The following is a 19,497-nucleotide window of genomic DNA, read 5'->3' on the forward strand; positions in this document are numbered from 1 at the left end:
GTATAGAATTAAGCATAGTTCCCTTGGGGGTTTCAGCTTTTTCTGTGGTAGACCTGCTGTGAAACCCATCCATCCGTGGCAGGCAGTCTTGACCATAAATTTTGGACCTGACCCATTGATAAATTTAACCCATGAATGAGGCACTTGGATTATCGACATCACCTTGGCATGGGTGGCTGTAGTATTCCTTGTGTAGGTCAAAGGTCATATTGATGGGCATGCCCAAATATGCCAGAAACTGCACATGGAAATGCTTAATTCACATTATGCTGTTAGTATGAGATAGCATGTGTTTTGTTTCAGGCTTTGCAGTTACGGACTTCTGAGTAGGCCGGGAAAGTTCATGTTCTCAGGAATAGACAGTGTTGTATGAGATCATGAGAAGGGATGGGAGTACTAGCACTATTAAACATATTCTTTTACCTGGCTTTCTCACAGGTTTCCTATAAACATCTACAGTGTTCCCTCGATTTTCGCGGTTCGAACTTCGCGAATAGCCTATACCACGGTTTTTAAAAAAATATTAATTAAAAAATACTTCACAGGTTTTTTCCTATGCCACGGTTCTTCCCACCCAATGACGTCATACGTCATCGCCAAACTAATAATTTTTCCAAATAAATAACAAAAAAAATAATTATTGTTAATAAATAATTATGTTTATAAATATCAGGATCACTAAGTGTCTTATTCAATGGTGAGTACCAGTAATAATGGTGAGTAAATGGTTGTTAAGGGAATGGGAAATGGTAATTTAGGGGTTTAAAGTGTTAAGGGAAGGCTTGTGATACTCTCCATAGCCAAAAATGGTGTATTTACTTCCGCATCTCTACTTCGCGGAAATTCAACTTTCGCGGGCGGTCTCGGAACGTATCTCCCGCGGAAATCGAGGGAACACTGTATTGCTATATCTGCAGCGTTATCTATGATATTGGCATGCTTATTAATTACAATATCATGTAAAACTGCATGTGTATAAGCTGCATTAGGTCATAGAGAACAGATTGTTATAAAACTGTGTGAAATAACTGCGGCTTCCTTTGTTTTGGGGTTTTTCATAAATAATGTTTGGATTTTTCACTCCTGCAATGCTCTTTGTCTATTTCTGAATCTACTGCGCTTCAACAGGTGGTTAGTTAACTTCCAGAGTTACCCAGCCAGTATGGTTGGTGCTGAGCATTCTGGGATTTGAAGTCCACGCATCTAAAAGTTGCTGAAGTTGGAAAAACTCAGATGTGACTGGAGAGCAGTTCCCGGCAGCATGAAATCCAGCAGTAGACTATTCAAGAACATTTCCTTTCTCTTATTTTCATTGCCTTTTCATTTTTTTTTTAAAGGAGAGGTCTTGATCGTCTCTCAGGTGGAGCTCCAGAGGCAGGTCCTGGACGCCATGAATTGTGTCCTGTACGAGCAGTTGAAGTACCGAGGGAACGAGGTGGACTATTACAATTGTCAGAATTCATACTTCCATCAGGTAAGGCGCTCGTTTTGACCAGACAAGGACATAACCTTTAGCCTATATTTTGGTTTTCATTTCAATTCAGTGTATTGCAGTCATAGACCAGAGACCAGAACAAATTTAAATTTAAATATAAGCCAGCCATGTGCAGCAACTGCCAAAAAAGCCCACACGGTTCTAGACTGCCTTAATGGAGGGATAGAATCAAGATCACGTGCAGTGTTAATACCAGTTTATAAGGCCTTGGTAAGGCCACACTTGGAATCCTGCATTCAATTTTGGTTGCGGCGCTGCAAAAAGGATTTTGAGACTCTAGAAAGAGTGCAGAGAAGAGCAACAAAGATGATTAGGATAGATGGATGGATAGGTAGGTAGGTAGATTCAATTCAATTTATTAGATTTGTATGCCACCCCTCTCCGAAGACTCGGGGCGGCTCACAACAATAATTAAAACAATATTCCAGCGAAAACAAATCTAATATTAAAAAGCACATAAAACCCTATCATATTTTAAAAAGCAAACAACATATACATACCCAAACATAAATATAAAAAAGCCTGGGGGGAAAGGTGTCTCAACTCCCCCATGCCTGGCGGTATAGATGGGTCTTGAGTAATTTACGAAAGACAAGGAGTGTGGGGGCAGTTCTAATCTCCGGGGGGAGTTGATTCCAGAGGGCCGGGGCCGCCACAGAGAAGGCTTTTCCCCTGGGGCCCGCCAAACGATATTGTTTGGTCGACGGGACCCAGAGAAGGCCAACTCTGTGGGACCTTATCGGTCGATGGGATTCGTGTGGTAGCAGATAAGTAGATAGATATTTCAGTTTGGAATATTGTTCAGTTTGATGGGCATCCTTGACTTATGACTGGCCGCTTAACAATTGTTCAAAGGACCAACAGATCTACCTGGGGCCTTGTGGATTCAAAGTTCTGAGGTTCACATACCGTTCCCCTTTGATCACATGTCCACATTTGTGGGCACTCAGTTACCAGCCTGTATTTACAGCTCCATTACAGTTGTAACTTAAGGACTACCATGTCCTTGAACCTATTGGCACAAAATTTATGCTGTCAGCTTTCCCCAGAGTACTAATCCCAGCGGCCGATAAGGTCCCACAGAGTTGGCCTTCTCCGGGTCTCATCGACCAAACAATGTCGTTTGGCGGGCCCCAGGGGAAGAGCCTTCTCTGTGGTGGCCCCTGCCCTCTGGAATCAACTCCCCCCAGAGATTAGAACGGCCCCCACCCTCCTTGTCTTTCGCAAATTACTCAAGACCCACCTTTGTCGCCAGGCATGGGGGAGTTAAGATATTCCTTCCCCCTAGGCCATTACAAGTTATGTATGGTATGCTTGTGTGTATGTTTGGTTTTTATAATAAGGGTTTTTAGTTGTTTTATGAAATTGGATTGTTACATGTTGTTTTTTATCATTGTTGTTAGCCGCCCCGAGTCATACAAATCCAATAAATAATAATAATAATAATAATTATTATTATTATTATTATTATTATTATTATTATTATTATTATTATTATTATTATTCTTCCAGGGATTAGATCTTCCCTCCGTTTTTAGCATACAGTATATCTTTTCCAATCCAGATCCAAGGAGAAGCCCAGACCTCTCGTTCTTCTCCCAAAGGTGCTTTTTCAATAGGAAACTGGACTTTCTGGTTTTTCTTTGAAGACGTTTCGCTTCTCCTCCTAGAAGCTTGTTCCCCTCTGAAGAAGAGTTGAAGAAGCTTCTTGGATGAGAAGCAAAATGTCTTCAAAACAAAAATAAAAACCCAGGATGTCCAGTTGCCTCTCAAAAAAGCATCTTTGGGGCAACTCTCTGAGTTTTCAGAGAAGGGCTGCATACAAATCTAAATAATGATGATGATGATGATCCATACTTTCTTTTTCTCCACGATCACAAAGCATAACACACCAGACATTGTGATCATGGAGAAAAAGAAAGTATGGATCATCGACATCGCAATCCCAGGAGACAGCAGAATTGAGGAGAAGCAGCTAGAGAAATTAGTGAAATACGAAGATCTAAAAATCGAGCTGCAACGACTCTGGCATAAGCCAGTGAAAGTGGTCCCAGTGGTACTTGGCACGCTGGGCGCAGTGCCAAAGGATCTCAGCGGACATTTGAAAACCATCGGAATTGACAAAATCTCCATCTGTCAATTGCAAAAGGATGTTTTACTGGGATCGTCAAACATAATTTGCCGCTACATCACGCAGCCCTAGGTGCTTGGGAAGCGCCCGACTGGTGATGAAATACGAAATCCAGCATAGTGATCTCGTTTGCTGTGTTGTATTGACATAATAATAATAATAATAATAATAATAATAATAATAATAATAACCATGACCTGGATGACCGAGAATCTGCATTGATCTTCTCATTCTTTTCTCTTTTCCTTCAGGTTTTGATTCGCAGGACCGGAATCCCAATCAGCTTGTCGGTGCTTTATTTGACGATTGCCAAGCAGTTGGGCGTCCAGCTCGAGGCGGTCAATTTCCCCAGTCATTTTCTACTCAGATGGGGCCAGGGAAAAGAAGGGTAAGCTTTATTTTTCCCTACCCCTCCGTTCCACTTCTGTGCAGTTCCCACCCCGGTGAGCAAGAGTCAACACTACATTTAAACATCCCAGGTTGCAGTTCTCTCACTAAGCCGTGCCAGACGATGAAGTCATACTTAAAAAAAAATAACAAAGTGGGTATAAATGTGTTTCCTTCTGCGAAAGAAAAATGGTGGTGCTCAGTTAGAAAAGACCCCGTTACTTAGTAATAGAGACATCCGTCATGGCGAGCCTCGTCCCACGGTCTCATTAACTCCGGGAGAAGAGGTTGGCGTGGGAACGGAAGGCTATCAATCCAGCCCTCCAAGAGCTCTCTCCATGTTGCAGGCTGATGAGGACACAGCTGTCTGGAAGGGAAAGAAGCAGGTTTTTCCCACCCATGAAACAGCTTTTTTTTATTCGCAAGCTTGTTTGTGATGCTTTCAGAATCCTGTCGGTTCTCTTTATCGTTTTAAAGCAGCACCATTTCAGGCAGTCCAGCATTGTGGCAGGCGACAGGAGCTTCTCCTGCGGCCCTTTTTGCAAAACCTCCATTTAGGCTTCAAAATGCTGCTTCAGATAAGCCTCCTAAAGTGCTAAAAAGAAGAAGAAGAAGAGGAGGAGGAAGAGAAGGAAGAGGAAGAAGAAATAGAAATGGGCTTTGTGTCAGCCCTGCAAAATAGTTCTGCCTTATGGGGTCAATTGAGCCCAAAATATCTGTTCCTAAATGAGTCGATTGTTAAGTGATTTTTTTTTGCCTCTGTTTACGACCTTTCTTAACACAATTGTTAAATCAATCATTGCAGTTTTTAAGTCAGTGAAGTGAATTTGGCTTCCCCATTGACTTTGCTTGCTGGAGTGGTGTGGTGGCCTAGAGATGGAGCTCTCGCCTCACAATCAGAAGGCCGTGAGTTCGATCCTAGGTAAAGGCAGTTATTATTTATTTTATTCATTTATTTTATTTTTTAATGCCACCCTTCTCCTTAGACTTACGGCGGCTTACAACATGTTAGCAATAGCACTTTTGAACAGAGCCAGCCTATTGCCCCCGCAATCCGGGTCCTCACTTTACCCACCTCGGAAGGATGGAAGGCTGAGTCAACCTTGAGCCGGTGATGAGATTTGAACCACTGACCTACAGATCTAGCAGTCAGCTTTAGTGGCCTGCATTACTGCACTCTACCCACTGCGTCACCTCGGCTCATTTTTCTCTCTCTCTAATAATATATCTGCTGAACAGTATATCTGCATTGGTGACCGGAAGGGCATCAGGCCATTAAAACACTCTGCTGCCTCCATTCATTTGCCCAGACTCCACCCCGCAAGGGATGATGGGTCCATTAAAAGGGTGAGAGATTTTGCTTGCCAGTAGGTTGCACAAGGACATGACCCCAGGGCACTGCAACCATCATAAATATATGCCAGTTACTAAGTGGCCAAACTTTGTGTGACCATGGGATGCTACAATCATCATAAGTGTGAAAAACAATCGAAGTCACCTTTTTCATTGCTGATGTAATTTTGAATGGTCCCTGTTGTGGTTGGCTCTGGCCCAGCTCCTGCCCCAAGGACTGTGGATGTGGGGGAGACATCCACATGCTGCAGGCCTGTTTTGCTCCAGGTGGAATCTGCTGATGAAGGCTCCTCTGACCAAGAAGACATGAGTGACAGGGAGGAGGAGAGTGGGGCAGACAGCTCAGAAGGAGATCAATTATCTAGCTCCTCCTTGGATTCAGAACAAGAGTTAATGATACAGCCACGCATGCGGAGAGCGATGCATAGGCAGCAACAACTGAGAGATTATTAGCAAAGAAAATGAGGCCACCTGTGGTTGGGTGGGACTGTGGTCATTAGTGAGGCTGCTATAAAGAGCAGCCTGTGGGTTTGGCCATTGAGGAGGATTATCTGATCGTTGTGTTTCGTGCCTGCTTTGCTGCATTTGACCTTTTGTGTGCTGCTTTTTCCCCGCTTTGAAACTAAACCAGAGCAAAGTGTGTTTCACTTTGTGGAAGAATAAGGACTGTGAATTGCTTCACAGCTGCAAGCTAAGTATCACAGAACTGATAAGGGACTTGTACAAATTACCAGTTTGTTTGGAGACGAGTGCTCTTTGCTATACCAAAAGAGGGCTTGGTTTAAGTGAATTTTCATTATAAAGAACATTGTTTTGAATTTTCAAACGTGTGTGTGTGTGTGTGTGTGTCTGAAATTTGTACCTGTGAATTTTCGGGAGGATTCCAGCAGAGAGCCCGACAGAACAGGTCCCTAAATGAACTGTTATATGTCGAGGACTAGATGTATTTCTTTCTTTCTCCCCTCTGGGAAAACTAGAGAGGGTCCTGTCGTGCACCAAAGATGATGAGCAGAGCATGATCAGAAATGAAATTCCCCTTTGGGTCCATTTTTTTCTTTTGTCAGGAGCACAAATATCTTTGACTACACCTACATCGATGCTTTTGGGAAGGGGCGGCAGCTGACGGTCAAAGAATGCGAATACTTGATTGGGCACCACGTGACGGAGGAATTTTATGGCGTAGCAACAGCCAAAGAGGTTCTGCAGAGAATGGTGGGCAACTTGCTAAATATTGGGAAGCGGTAAGAATCTAGCAAAGTTTGCATTGGCAGTTCCGTTCGCATTAAAGGAGGTCCAAGTCCCCAATTGACCATGGAGGACTACACCATCGTTGACCATAGAGGTCCAAGTCCTCAGTTGACTATGGAGGTCCAGGTTCCCATTGACCATGGAGGTCCAAGTCCTCACTGGACTGTGGAGATCCAGATGCCATTGGCCATGGAGGTCCAAGTCTTCACTTGACTATGAGGTCCAACTCTCCACATGATCATAGGGGTGCAGGTCTCCATTGACCATGGAGGTCCATGTTCTCACTTAACTATGAAGGTCCAGGTCCCATGGACTATGGAGATCTGGGTCCCCATTGACCATGGAGGTCTAAGTCCTCACTTGACTATGAGGTCCAACTCTCCACATAATCATAGGGGTCCAGGTCTCCATTGACCATGGAGGTCCATGTTCTCACTTAACTATGAAGATCCAGGTCCCATGGACTATGGAGATCTGGGTCTCCATTGACCACGGAGGTCTAAGTCCTCACTTGACTGTGGAGATCCATAGTCTATGGAGATCTGGGTCCCCATTGACCATGGAGATCTAAGTCCTCACTGGACTGTGGAGATCCAGATGCCATTGACCATGGAGGTCCAAGTCTTCACTTGACTATGAGGTCCAACTCTCCACATGATAATAGAGGTCCAGGTCTCCATTGACCATGGAGGTCCAAGTCCTCACTTGACCTTGGAAAAGTTCTAGTGCTTCACTACTGAAAGTTTAAGAAGACACTGGATAGCCATTTGACACGAACTGTATATGGTGGAGACCCCTATACACTTTCAGACAATTGGCTATCCAGTCTCTTGAAAGCTTCCAATGAATAGAGGGTTGGACTACCAAGGTCCCTTCCAGCTGTGATATTCTGTTATTGTTATAGAATACAGAAGGGTGGTAATACAGAAGAGTGGTTAAGGCAGCAACATTTGAGCAAACCATTGAAAGAAACTTCAAAACAATAGCAGTTGTTTGACAGCGAAAGAAAGTTGTATCATAGCTGCCCAGTTGGGCGGCATATAAAATGGATGGAGGGATGGAGGGAGGGATGGATGGAGGGATGGGTAGATATGTAGATAGGCAGGCAGGCAGGCAGTGGGACATCACATCTAAGTGATGGTAAACGTATCTCTGAAAACATGACTTTGACTTGAACATGTTGCCATCTGTTTGCCAGGGAAAGCACTGACCAGTCATACCAGCTCCTGAGAGACTCTTTGGACTTGTATCTGGCCATGGATCCCGACAATGTCCAGTATCTAATGCTCCAAGCGAGGCTCTATTTTCACCTCGGAATCTGGCCAGAAAAGGTATTTAGCTACGTGGGTGAGGGCATCCGATTCATGAAATAATGAGAGAGGGGAATGGATGTTGCTTCTCCTAAAGAGCTTAGTTGCCTCTCTTCCTTTCTCTCCCCACCCCCCAATTTTTTTTTGGGGGGGGAGAACTGGAATGGGTTGAACTCAGCCAGTTTGTATTTTTGACAGCCCGATTACAACTCAAGTATTTCTTTTCTTAGAAACATAGAAGATTGACGGCAGAAAAAGACCCCCTGGTCCATCTAGTCTGCCCTATTTCCTGTATTTTATCTTAGGGTGGATATATGTTTATCCCAGGCATGTTTAAATTCAGTTCCTGTGGATTTACCAACCATGTCTGCTGGAAGTTTGTTCCAGGCATCTACTACTCTTTCAGTCAAACAATATTTTTCTGACGTCAGTCTTCTATGTTTCTACTCTTTCAGTTAAGTAATATTTTCTCTTGTGGCTTCTGATCTTTCCTCCAACTAATCTCAGATTGTGTCCCCTTGTTCTTGTGCTCACTTTCCTATTAAAAACACTTCCCTCCTGAACCTTATTTAACCCTTTAACATATTTAAATGTTTTGATCATGTCCCCCCTTTTCCTTCTGTCCTCCTGACTGTACAGATTGGGTTCACGAAGTCTTTCCTGATAATTTATTTTATTTATTTTATTTTATTTATTTATTTATTAGATTTGTATGCCGCCCCTCTCCGAAGTCTCGGGGTGGCTAACAACAATATAAAAAGACAATGTAAACAAATCTAATATTAAAAATAATCTAAAAAACCCAAATTTAAAGAACCACTCATACATACAAGCATATCATGTATAAATTCTATAAGCCTAGGGGGAAGGGAAATTTCAATTCCCCCATGCCTGACTACAGAGGGGTGTTTTAAGGAGCTTGCGAAAGGCAAGGAGGGTGGGGGCAACTCTGATATCTGGGGGGAGCTGGTTCCAGAGGGTCGGGGCCGCCACAGAGAAGGCTCTTCTCCTGGGTCCCGCCAAACGACATTGCTTAGTCGATGGGACCCGGAGAAGGCCAACTCTGTGGAACCTAACCGGTCGCTGGGATTCGTGCGGCAGAAGGTGGTCCCGGAGATATTCTGGTCCGATGCCATGAAGGGCTTTATAGGTCATAACCAACACTTTGAATTGTGACCGAAAATTGATCGGCAACCAATGCAGACTGCAGAGTGTTGGTGTAACATGGGCATGCCTTGGGAAGGTTAAGTTTCATGCTTAAGAGCTTCCACCATTTTTGTAGCCCATCTTTGGACTTAGCTAGATTGGACTTAGCTAAATGTCGAGTTGTAGGATGATCGATTGATTGATTATTGATTGGAAGCTGTTTTACTTTCTTAAAGGTTCTGGACATCTTGCAGCATATCCAGGCCTTGGACCCCTCCCAGCAAGGGGCAGTTGGGTACTTAGTGCAGCACACCCTCGAGCACATCGAGCGTCGGAAAGACGAGGCCGGTCCCGACGTGAAGCTCCATTCCGATGAGAAACACAAAGAGATCGTCTTTTCTATCGGCCTGGTTATGAAGCACAAAAGGTGAGCAAGTCCCACCTGCCCATACCTCTCCCACCTGTAGCTGCAAAAGGTAGGAATCAAGATAGGCGTGATTTCTCAGCCTTGTAAGGTAGGCCACTTCAGGGAAATAGATGACCAAGTGGGACTCTTACTTTATTATTTTAGAGTAATAAGAAGAAATGAAACAAGAATAATGAATTCCTAAATAGATTCTGTCTGTCCTTCTCTCTCCCTCCTATCTCTCCTTTCCTATCTCTCCCTTTTCCTCCTCCTATTTCTTCTATAGAAACATAGAAGACTGACGGCAGAAAAAGACCTCATGGTCCATCTAGTCTGCCCTTATACTATTTCCTGTATTTTATCTTACGATGGATATATGTTTATCCCAGGCATGTTTAAATTCAGTTACTGTGGATTTACCAACCACATCTGCTGGAAGTTTGTTCCAAGGATCTACTACTCTTTCAGTAAAATGATATTTTCTCATGTTGCTTTTGATCTTTCCCCCAACTAACTTCAGATTGTGTCCCCTTGTCCTTGTGTTCACTTTCCTATTAAAAACACTTCCCTCCTGGACCTTATTTAACCCTTTAACATATTTAAATGTTTCGATCATGTCCCCCCTTTTCCTTCTGTCCTCCAGACTATACAGGTTGAGTTCATTAAGTCTTTCCTGATACATTTTATGCGTATATATACCTCTCTCTCCTCTCACTCTCCCTTTCTCCCCTCCTCTTTGTTCTTTCTCTCCTCTCTCTCTTTCTCTCTCTCTCCTATCTTTCTCCTCTCCTATCTCTCTCCCTTTCTCCCCTCCTCTCCTTTTCCTATCGTCTCTCTCTTTATCTCTCTCTCCTTGCCTTATCTCTCTCCCCCTTTCTCCCCTCTTCTATCTTTCTATCTCCTATCCCTTTCTCTTCCCTGTCTCCCCCCCCCACTCTTTTCCCTCTTCTCTCTCCTATTTTTCTCTCTCTTATCTCCCTCCCTCTCTTTCTCTCCCCTCTCTCCCTCTCTCTCCATCATCTCCCAACCAACATTTCTTAGAATGTAAACTTTTGAGATAGTTGTTTGTTCCCGTTTCTTAATCTCCCAGGACCGCCTCCACCACTCTAGTTTATTTTTATCTTTCTCCCCACTCCCAGCAACTGGGCAGGCTTCCATACAGCTCTGACCTGTAGCCTTTTCCATCTCTCCTTTGCTTAGAATACTTCTGAAATCTAGCTTGATGCTAAAGTCTTTTGAAAATAAAAGCGCAGCAGCCCAATGCTGATAATCTACTTTCCATGTTAATCATTTAAAAAAAAATATAGGCAAGCAAATCATAACTTGGAGCTAAGGATCATATTTGTGAATGCTGTCTTTGAAATCCCACGCTTTTTAAGAGTAGGCTATCAAAGGGAAAAGTTCTGGCTCCAAACATGTTTTGCCGTCTCTGCTGAACTAATAGGCTTTGCTTCCTGACTTTCACCGTCTCTTGTAGGCTAACCAAAACAAACAAACCCTTAATTGCTAGATGCAGCTGCTGACAAGTAACAGCTCTAGAAAGTACATAATCAGTGAAGAAATATGTAATAAATGTGGCTGTAGGAGAGAAATAATAATAATAATAATAATAATAATAATAATAATAATAATAATAATAGGAAGCACACGACTGGAGATGAAATTCAAAATCCAGCATAGTGATCTCATTTGCTGTGTTGTATTGTTGATATAATAATAATAATAATAATAATAATAATAATAATAATAATAATAACCTCTGCTGTCAGGCATGGGGGAACTGAGACATCTCCCCTGGCCTATACAGTTTAGGCATGGTATAGTCTGGAGGACAGAAGGAAAAGGGGGGACATGATTGAAACATTTAAATATGTTAAAGGGTTAAATAAGGTCTAGGAGGGAAGTGTTTTTAATAGGAAAGTGAACACAAGAACAAGGGGGCACCATCTGTAATTAGTTGGGGGAAAGATCAAAAGCAACGTGAGAAAATATTATTTTACTGAAAGAGTAGTAGATCCTTGGAACAAACTTCCAGCAGACATGGTTGGTAAATCCACAGTAACTGAATTTAAACATGCCTGGGATAAACATAGATCCATCCTAAGATAAAATACAGAAAATAGTATAAGGGCAGACTAGATGGACCATGAGGTCTTTTTCTGCCGTCAGACTTCTATGTTTCTATGTTTGTGTGTATGTTCTTGCTTTTTAATAAGGGTTTTTTAGTGAATTTTAAATTATTAGATTTGTTGTATATTGTTTTGTTGTTGTTGTGAGCTGCCCCGAGTCTGCGGAGAGGGGCGGCATACAAATCTCATAAATAATAATAATAATAATAATAATAATAATAATAATAATAATGATGATGTTGGAAGGGACTTTGGAGGTCTTCTAGGTTTACTTAGGCAGGAAACCCTACACTGCTTCAGACAAATGGTTATTCCACATCTTCTTAAACACTTCCTGTGTTGGAGCATAAGCAACATCTGCTTGTGTGAAAACTCTTTAGCATGTTGGAGGAGGTGGGGAGAAGATGACAATTGTGGGAATCCCTTGGTGCTCTCTGAGCTTGTTGTCTTGTAGTGGTTTCATGACCCGAACGATGTTAACATCCTCCGTGCCAATACTAGAGAACTGGTGATATTACATAATTCGGGTCATAAAATGTCTGCAAGAAACAAGCTCAGAGAGCACCAAGGGACCCCGTCGTCACCATCCCCTCTCCCCTCCTACAACACACCAAAGAGTTTTCACCCAAGCAGACATTGCTGATGATGATATTCCACAATTATTATTATTATTATTCATTAGATTTGTATGCCGCCCCTCTCCGCAGACTCAGGGCGGCCCACATCCTTATTCTCCTTTATCGAATCTCTCAGCCTGCCTTCGACCATTGAATGGCGTTGTGTACCTCCTTTCTGCTTCAATTCAGATACGGCTACAACTGCGTCATCTACGGTTGGGACCCAGCCTGCATGATGGGGCACGAATGGATCCGAAACATGAACGTCCACAGCTTGCCCCATGGTCCTCACCAGCCTTTCTACAATGTTTTAGTGGAAGACGGCTCGTGCCGATACGCCGCCCAAGGTAGGCCGGTGATATTTCCAACAAGATTCTTTATGGTTGCTTAAACACCATTTGAAAATGGGGAAGAGGGGAATTAATATTGGGGTAGAGTATTGGGAACACTTGTAGAGGTGACTTCCTCGCAGTTGCCATATTTGGCTGCTCCATTAAATCAGGCTGCCAAACTTGAGTCTTCAATTATATGTTTTTATTTATTTATTTATTCGATTTTTATGTCGCCCTTCTCCTTAGACTCAAGGCGGCTTACAACATGTTAGCAATAGCACTCTTTAACAGAGCTAGGCTATTGCCCCCACAATCCGGGTCCTCATTTTACCCACCTGGGAAGGATGGAAGGCTGAGTCAACCTTGAGCCAGTGATGAGATTTGAACCGCTGACCTTCAGATCTACAGTCAGCTTCAGTGGCCTGCAGTACAGTCCTCTACCTGCTGCGCCACCCCGGTTTTTGTTGTTGAAGTAAAAATGCCATCACACAAGAGGTAGATACAGTGGTACCTCTACTTAAGAACTTAATTTGTTCCATGACCAGGTTCTTAAGTAGAAAAGTTTGTTAATAGAAGCAATTTTCCCCCTAGGAATCAATGTAAAAGCAAATAATGCGTGCAAACCCATTAGGAAAGAAATAAAAGCTCGGAATTTGGGTGGGAGGGGGAGGAGGAAGAAGAGGAGGACAGTCGCTGCCGAAGGAAGAAGGGGAGGCGAGGGGAATTTAAAATAACCAAAACTTTAAGGCTTTAAAAAAAAAAAAAGTACTCTGAGGCAGCGAGGAGGAGCACACACCTTCCATATACCCGGTGCAAGGCTGCCTCCCATACACTGCGCCAGAGAGAGAAACCCAGGGGGAATGGCAGGAAACTGGCCGGACTTTTGTGCTGCTCTCAAATTTCCTGGGAAATTTTTCCAGGCTCGGGTTCTTTAGAAAATGCTTCTTAAGAAGAGGCAAAAAAACCTTGAACATCCAATTCTTATCTAGAAAAGGTCTTAAGTAGAGGCGTTCTTAGGTAGAGGTACCACTGTACTTAAATTTTAAGGTGTGTAATCTCAGGAATTGACCTTAGACTCAAAAGCAAAGGGTTGCACTGTCAATCGACATTCAAGACTGTTCTTGGGGTCTCCAGGTTCTTTTTAAAAAAATATTCTTTATTAATTATATACATTAAAACCAAAAAAGAAACACAAAATACAAAAAAAAAAACCCAAGAAAAAAGAAACCCAGTGAACAAGAGAAGCAGTAAACAAAAAAGAAAACATATAAACATATAATGCATTAGAGCAAAAATCAGAAGGAGGAGCGAGTAATATATTCCTTATCATATTCCAGGTTCTTATCATTTCAATAACGAAGAATATTCATACTCTGGGTTTGAAAATGAGGGGTCTTTGATGTTCTCTGGGCTTGGTTGTTTGGGCAGTGATAACGTTACTTAGTTTGGGTGATGAAACGTTTGCAAGAATACCACCAAGAGAGCACCAAGGATCCCACAGTCCTTCCTTCTTTCCTCCTCCTCCTCTCCACACACCCCACTCCCTTCTAGCACTGATGATGTTACCTAGTTTGGTAATAAAACGTCTGCAAGAAAACCACCAAGCTCTGAGATGGTCTTTGAACAGCAGGATTTTTGGTGGTTTCTGCACACCAAGACAACTTAGGCACAAGGAGTTTTTCCCCAAACACCATCACTCTGCTAAACAAATAATTCCCTCAACACTGTTAAACTATTTACTAAGTCTGCACTACTATTACTCCTTGTTTTTTTTCTCCATCATTCCTATCACCCATCTCCTCCCACTTATGACCTTTTGACTGTAACCTGTTGCTTGTGTCCTTAAGATTTTTATTAATATTGATGGTTTCCTGATTGCTTATTTGTACCCTATGACAGTCATTAAGTATTGTACCTCATGACTCTTGACAAATATATACAGTGATCCCTCGATTTTCGCGGGGGTTGCGTTCCCAGACTGCCCGCGAAAGTCGAATTTCCGCGAAGTAGAGATGTGGAAGTAAAAACAACAACATTTTGGGCTATGGACAGCCAAAAACTACCCACGCACACCCTTTTCCAAGGCCGCGCAAGGAGCCGGGCTTGAAGTTGGGGGCGGGGAGTGACGAAAGTGCGGAGGCCGGCAAAGATTGTTTTGAATGTCGCACCCCCCAGCGCCTCTGGCCCCCTCGCCGCTACCCCCCACCCGCCCGATCCGCCCCTCTCACCAGCTTTCTTGGGGCACGGGTCCTCCTGCAGCAGCGCTGGCGGCTACGGCTTCTCGTCCTCCTCATTCGGCCGCTCGCCGCTCTGAGCGCTTTGAGAATGCCTGCCCCGCCCCTCTCGCAGTCCCTTAGCTGAGAGCGCTTTCGTCCCAGCTGTCAGCGAGGGGGCTGCAGGAGAGGCAGGGCAGGCGTTCTCACAGAGAGAGAGCAACAGACAGAGCGAGATAGAAAGGAGAGAGAGAGGGAGAGAGAGAGCAAGAGGGGGGGAGTGGAAGGTAGAGAGAGAGAAATGATAGAAAAAAGGGGAGAAAAAAGAGAAATGAGAAAATGATTGAAGCAGAGAATGACAGGAAAGAGAGAAAGAGAGAGAGAAGTGACTTGGTGATGACGTATGACGTCATCGGGTGGGAAAAACCGTGGTATTTTTTAGTTAATATTTTTTGAAAAACCGTGGTATAGCCGTTTCGTGAAGTTTGAACCCACGAAAATCAAGGGATCACTGTATTTTTCTTTTATGTACACTGAGAGCATATGCACCAAAGACAAATTCTTTGGGTGTCCAATCACACTTCGCCAATAAAGTATTCTCTTCTCTTCTATTCAAAACCACCAGTCTGCAGGACCATTAATGGAATCCTGCAGGGTTTTGGGGGGGGGGGGGGGGTTGACAGCTAATGGTAGATCCATGCCCCATTCAGTCTCTGCTGCTTCTTGATAGTGCTGTGGAAACTCCCAGTAACTCCCAATAAACCGATGTCCACTGTGCTGGTTTAAATGGAAGTTGAGTCCAAATCAGCTTCCTGCAGAACACGTTTTCTTAACGGTTGTGGGTGGGTTTTCACATGTGTGGGACTGATCCTTCCTTCACAACGGTCACTGCGTCTTCCACGCTAAGAATAGCATCAGAAGGAAAACCAATCTGCACATTTCCTGTTATTTATTTTTTTTAGTTATTTTCATCTTTTATCGTTATTTAGCTATTTTTAGGGTTAGAATGAAGCAGTCCTACCAGCAGAGGGCACTCTGTACAATCACAGATTTTGATTACAACTACAGTGGTACCTCTACCTACAAACGCCTCTACTTATGAACTTTTCTAGATAAGAACCGGGTGTTCAAGATTTTTTTGCCTCTTCTCAAGAGCCATTATCCACTTACAAACCCGACCCTCCAAAACTGTAACGGAAAAGGCAGGGAGAAGCCTCCGTGGGGCCTCTCTAGGAATCTCTTGGGAGGAAACAGGGCTGGAAAAGGCAGGGAGAAGCCTCTGTGGGGCCTTTCTAGGAATCTCTTGGGAGGAAACAGGGCCGGAAAAGGCAGGGAGAAGCCTCCATGGGGCCTCTAGGAATCTCCTGGGAGGAAGCAGGGCTGGAAAAGGTGGGGAAAAGCCTCTGTGGGGCCTCTCTAGGAATCTCCTAGGAGGAAACAGGGCTGGAAAAGGTGGGGAGAAGCCTCCGTGGGGCCTCTAGGAATCTCCAGGGAGGAAACAGCCTCCACTATCCCTGTGGTTTCCCTAATCACACGCATTATTTGCTTTTACATTGATTCCTATGGGAAAAATTGCTTCTCCTTACAAACTTTTCTACTTAAGAACTTGCTCACGGAACGAATTAAGTTCGTAAGTAGAGGTACCACTGTAATAGGTTTTTCCTCCTATCTGCCTTTCTTCCCTTCGTCCTCCCCCTCCGTCCCAATAATCTAAACTTGGTCTACAACTCAACTTTGGTTGTAAGGATATATAAAAAATCTCCACCTCCAGGGAAATTACATCCAGGAATCTCATCAAAACATACAGGAGTATAAAGGGGCCACCTCATCAAAATTAAATAGGACAACCGCAGCATAGAAATAGGACATGAGAGAAGGACGTGTGGCAGCCACTGAAACATGTAACTAGGCAATCTTTAAGGACACGTGCACCCAGCCATATTCTCCCCCCCTCCCATGAGAATTGTTCTGTCCTAAACTTGTTATTTCCCCCCAGAAAATGATGGGTGTCAAGTCCCACCCAGATTGATAAGGTCAAAAAATTAAAAAATGCATAGGTTTCAGGAAGCAATGGCCCTTAATTATGTCATCCTTATTCAGCAGCTGCCTCGTTTGGTAATTGCTTGCAGTTACAACCATGATAAATAGCACTTAGACTTGTATATCACTTATCAGTGCTTTACAGCCCTCTAAGCGGTTTTACAAAGTCCCTCTTACCCCCAACAATCTGGCTCCTCGAAAGGACAGAAGGTTGAATCAACCTTGAGCCACGAACTTGCAATGCTGCATTCTAAGCAAAGGAAGGAAGCAAGGAAGGAAGGAGGGAGGGAGAGAGGGAAGAAAGGAGGGAGGGAAGGAAGGTAGGTAGGTAGGTGTTCTGCCAGGCTCTCTGGTAGGAGCCTCCCGAAAGTTCAAGGGTACAAATTTCAGACACACACGTTTGAAAATTCAAAACTCCCACTTTCTTCTTCGTCCGAGGAAACTAAACTCTGAACTGACTCTGTCGGCAATAATACAAGCCTATGACATGTTGAAGTTTCCCCTGCATCCACCTCCACATTCCCTGGGGCAGGAGCTGGGCCAGAGCCAACCACAACGGAAGGAAGGAAGGAAGGAAGGAAGGAAGGAAGGAAGGACACTTATATGCCACTTTCCAGCCCTCTCTAAGCATTTTACAAAATCAGCCCCTTGCCCCCAAACAATCTGGGTCTTCATTTTACCCACCTCGGAGGGACATAAGTTCAAATCAGCCTTGAACCTGGTGAGATTTGAACTGCCAAATGGCAGGCAGAAGAATTAGCAGTACTGCACTCTCACAGCGCCTAACATATAGGTAGTCCTCTCCTTACAACCACAATTAAGCCCCAGATTTGCTAAGCGAGACGTCTGTTACGTGCATTTTGTTCCGTTTTATCATCTTTCTTGCCACGATTGCTAAATGAATCCCTGCAGTTGGTAACATGGCTTCCCCGTTGATTAACCCCGTCGAGCTAAGCTGCCCAAAGAATCCTCTTCTCTCCCTTGGTGGCTTCTCTCTTAAGCTCCCATCCGTGACTCTCCCACCCTTCATGCAGCCTCTCGCTTTTCCTTCCTTTTGCAGAGAATCTGGAACTCAACCCAGAACCTCACGAGATCCCTCACCCATACATTGGTCGCTACTTCGAGGAGTTTGCCGACACGTATTACGTGGCCAACCCAGAGTTGGAGATACGATACCCTGAAGATATGGAGCTCACGCGTTTAGCTGGCCAGAAAACAGAAGAGAGCAAAGAATGAGGTATTTTTTTCCCCTTCCTTCCTCTTTTCAAGGACGGAAGAAACTTTGTACAGTGGGAACTCCATCACGAGGAAGCTGCTCGTTTCGCTAGCTGGTAGTGAAAACATCGTGTTACGTAACCCCCTCGATTGCGTTGTGACAACACTTGTAAAAACCCACATGGGTCATGCAATGTTTAGAGAAACCTCCTTGGAAAATCCCCCAAAAAACAATGAAGAACTTCTAAGACTTAAAACTTCTCATTCTGGAAATTCAGAATGACCTGAAGATGGAAGCTGTGGACAATTTCTAGGTGGGACTTTTCTGGAACTAACACAACATCTGTCTTGGTTGAACTTTGACCAGCAATGAGGTGCCAAAATCTTAGGAATGACATTTGATGCTTCCTTACTCAAAGAAACATTGTCAGGATCTCTCTCTACTCTCTCGCTTCAAGCCGACAACTCAGATTTCAAAAATCCTGCACTGGGTTGTTGTTATCGTTGTGTTTTTCCTGCAGGTTTCTTGGTCTCACATTCCACCACACAGACACCTGGCCACTTTGGTGATGAAGCTGGACATGAGCATCATTCTCCTTTTGTTCTGCTTGTTGCTCACTCCATTTAAAAAAAAGAAGAAGAAGAGATAAACGGCGAACAAAACTCTGGGAGGAAAAGAAAGCACGGAAGGACGTGGTGTTGATTGTCTAAAATTTCCTTTTCTCAGGGAAATGATCGGAGCCGGTTTATTTGCAAGCCGCCTGCGCCGAAAAGAACCGATCATGGTTTCGTCGGCTGCTGTAAATAATATATATATTCAAGGCTGTGGAAATATGTAATTTTCTGAATTGATGTGTCTGGGCAGCGTGCCGCTGACACTGGATTGTGCGTTTAGGGGCCGAGGAGGTAAGCTTTTAATTATCACCTTGTAAAAGGATAAAATGATACGCCTCTCCGAACCTTTTAAGTCCCGAATGTGGCTTGTTTCGTCGCGGTGAAATTGTTAGGTTCAGGATTCAGCCCCCTTCCTTTGCATGCTGTGTTTTCATACACTTCGGCAAAGCGTGTATTTCCCTGTGAAGTTTAGTGTTCACCAACGGGGAGTAAACAGCTCAGAGGTTCGAATTAAGATTGTCGCTCTAGGAACACGCGCGCCCCATTTCGACACGCGTACAGATCCGTGATGGCGAACGTTTTTGGGTTCACGGGCCAAAAGGGGTGAGCGAGGGTGTGCTAGTATGCGTGCATGTGCGCCCCCATTTGCTCCCGCACCACGCTCCCCCGCGCTGCCCTCCCGCGCAGCCACAGAGGCCTTTCTGCAGCCTGGTAGGCAGTTGTGGGTCCATACCTCTGTGGGTCCAGAGTGCTACAACGGTACGAACACACTGATGCAATTTTTGGCAATTGCTATTTCTTCCGTGTCAGCCCACCCTCATCTTAATGTCTACTTGCAGGGGGGCAAAATTGCATCGGGG

General features: G+C 44.0%; 1 protein-coding gene across 2 annotated transcripts in view; it reads left to right on the top strand.

The window, feature by feature from the left end:
• FBXO21 (F-box protein 21) overlaps positions 1-18,981 on the top strand; it is a 50,324-nt gene extending 31,343 nt beyond the window's left edge. Inside the window, exons 6-12 of one of the 2 annotated variants that reach the window (XM_070763079.1) lie at positions 1,338-1,474; positions 3,878-4,014; positions 6,431-6,607; positions 7,813-7,945; positions 9,307-9,497; positions 12,412-12,569; positions 12,801-13,781. In XM_070763079.1, coding sequence (XP_070619180.1) covers positions 1,338-1,474; positions 3,878-4,014; positions 6,431-6,607; positions 7,813-7,945; positions 9,307-9,497; positions 12,412-12,569; positions 12,801-12,826 — 959 coding nt within the window. In that variant the 3' untranslated portion in view covers positions 12,827-13,781. Of the gene's footprint in view, positions 1-1,337; positions 1,475-3,877; positions 4,015-6,430; positions 6,608-7,812; positions 7,946-9,306; positions 9,498-12,411; positions 12,570-12,800; positions 13,782-17,867 lie in introns of those variants that run through there. The other variant, XM_070763078.1, reaches the window with a different exon arrangement.
• Positions 18,982-19,497: the final 516 nt, after the last annotated feature.

Source organism: Erythrolamprus reginae, chromosome 10 (assembly GCF_031021105.1).
Source record: "Erythrolamprus reginae isolate rEryReg1 chromosome 10, rEryReg1.hap1, whole genome shotgun sequence".
Taxonomy (NCBI): Eukaryota; Metazoa; Chordata; class Lepidosauria; order Squamata; family Dipsadidae; genus Erythrolamprus; species Erythrolamprus reginae.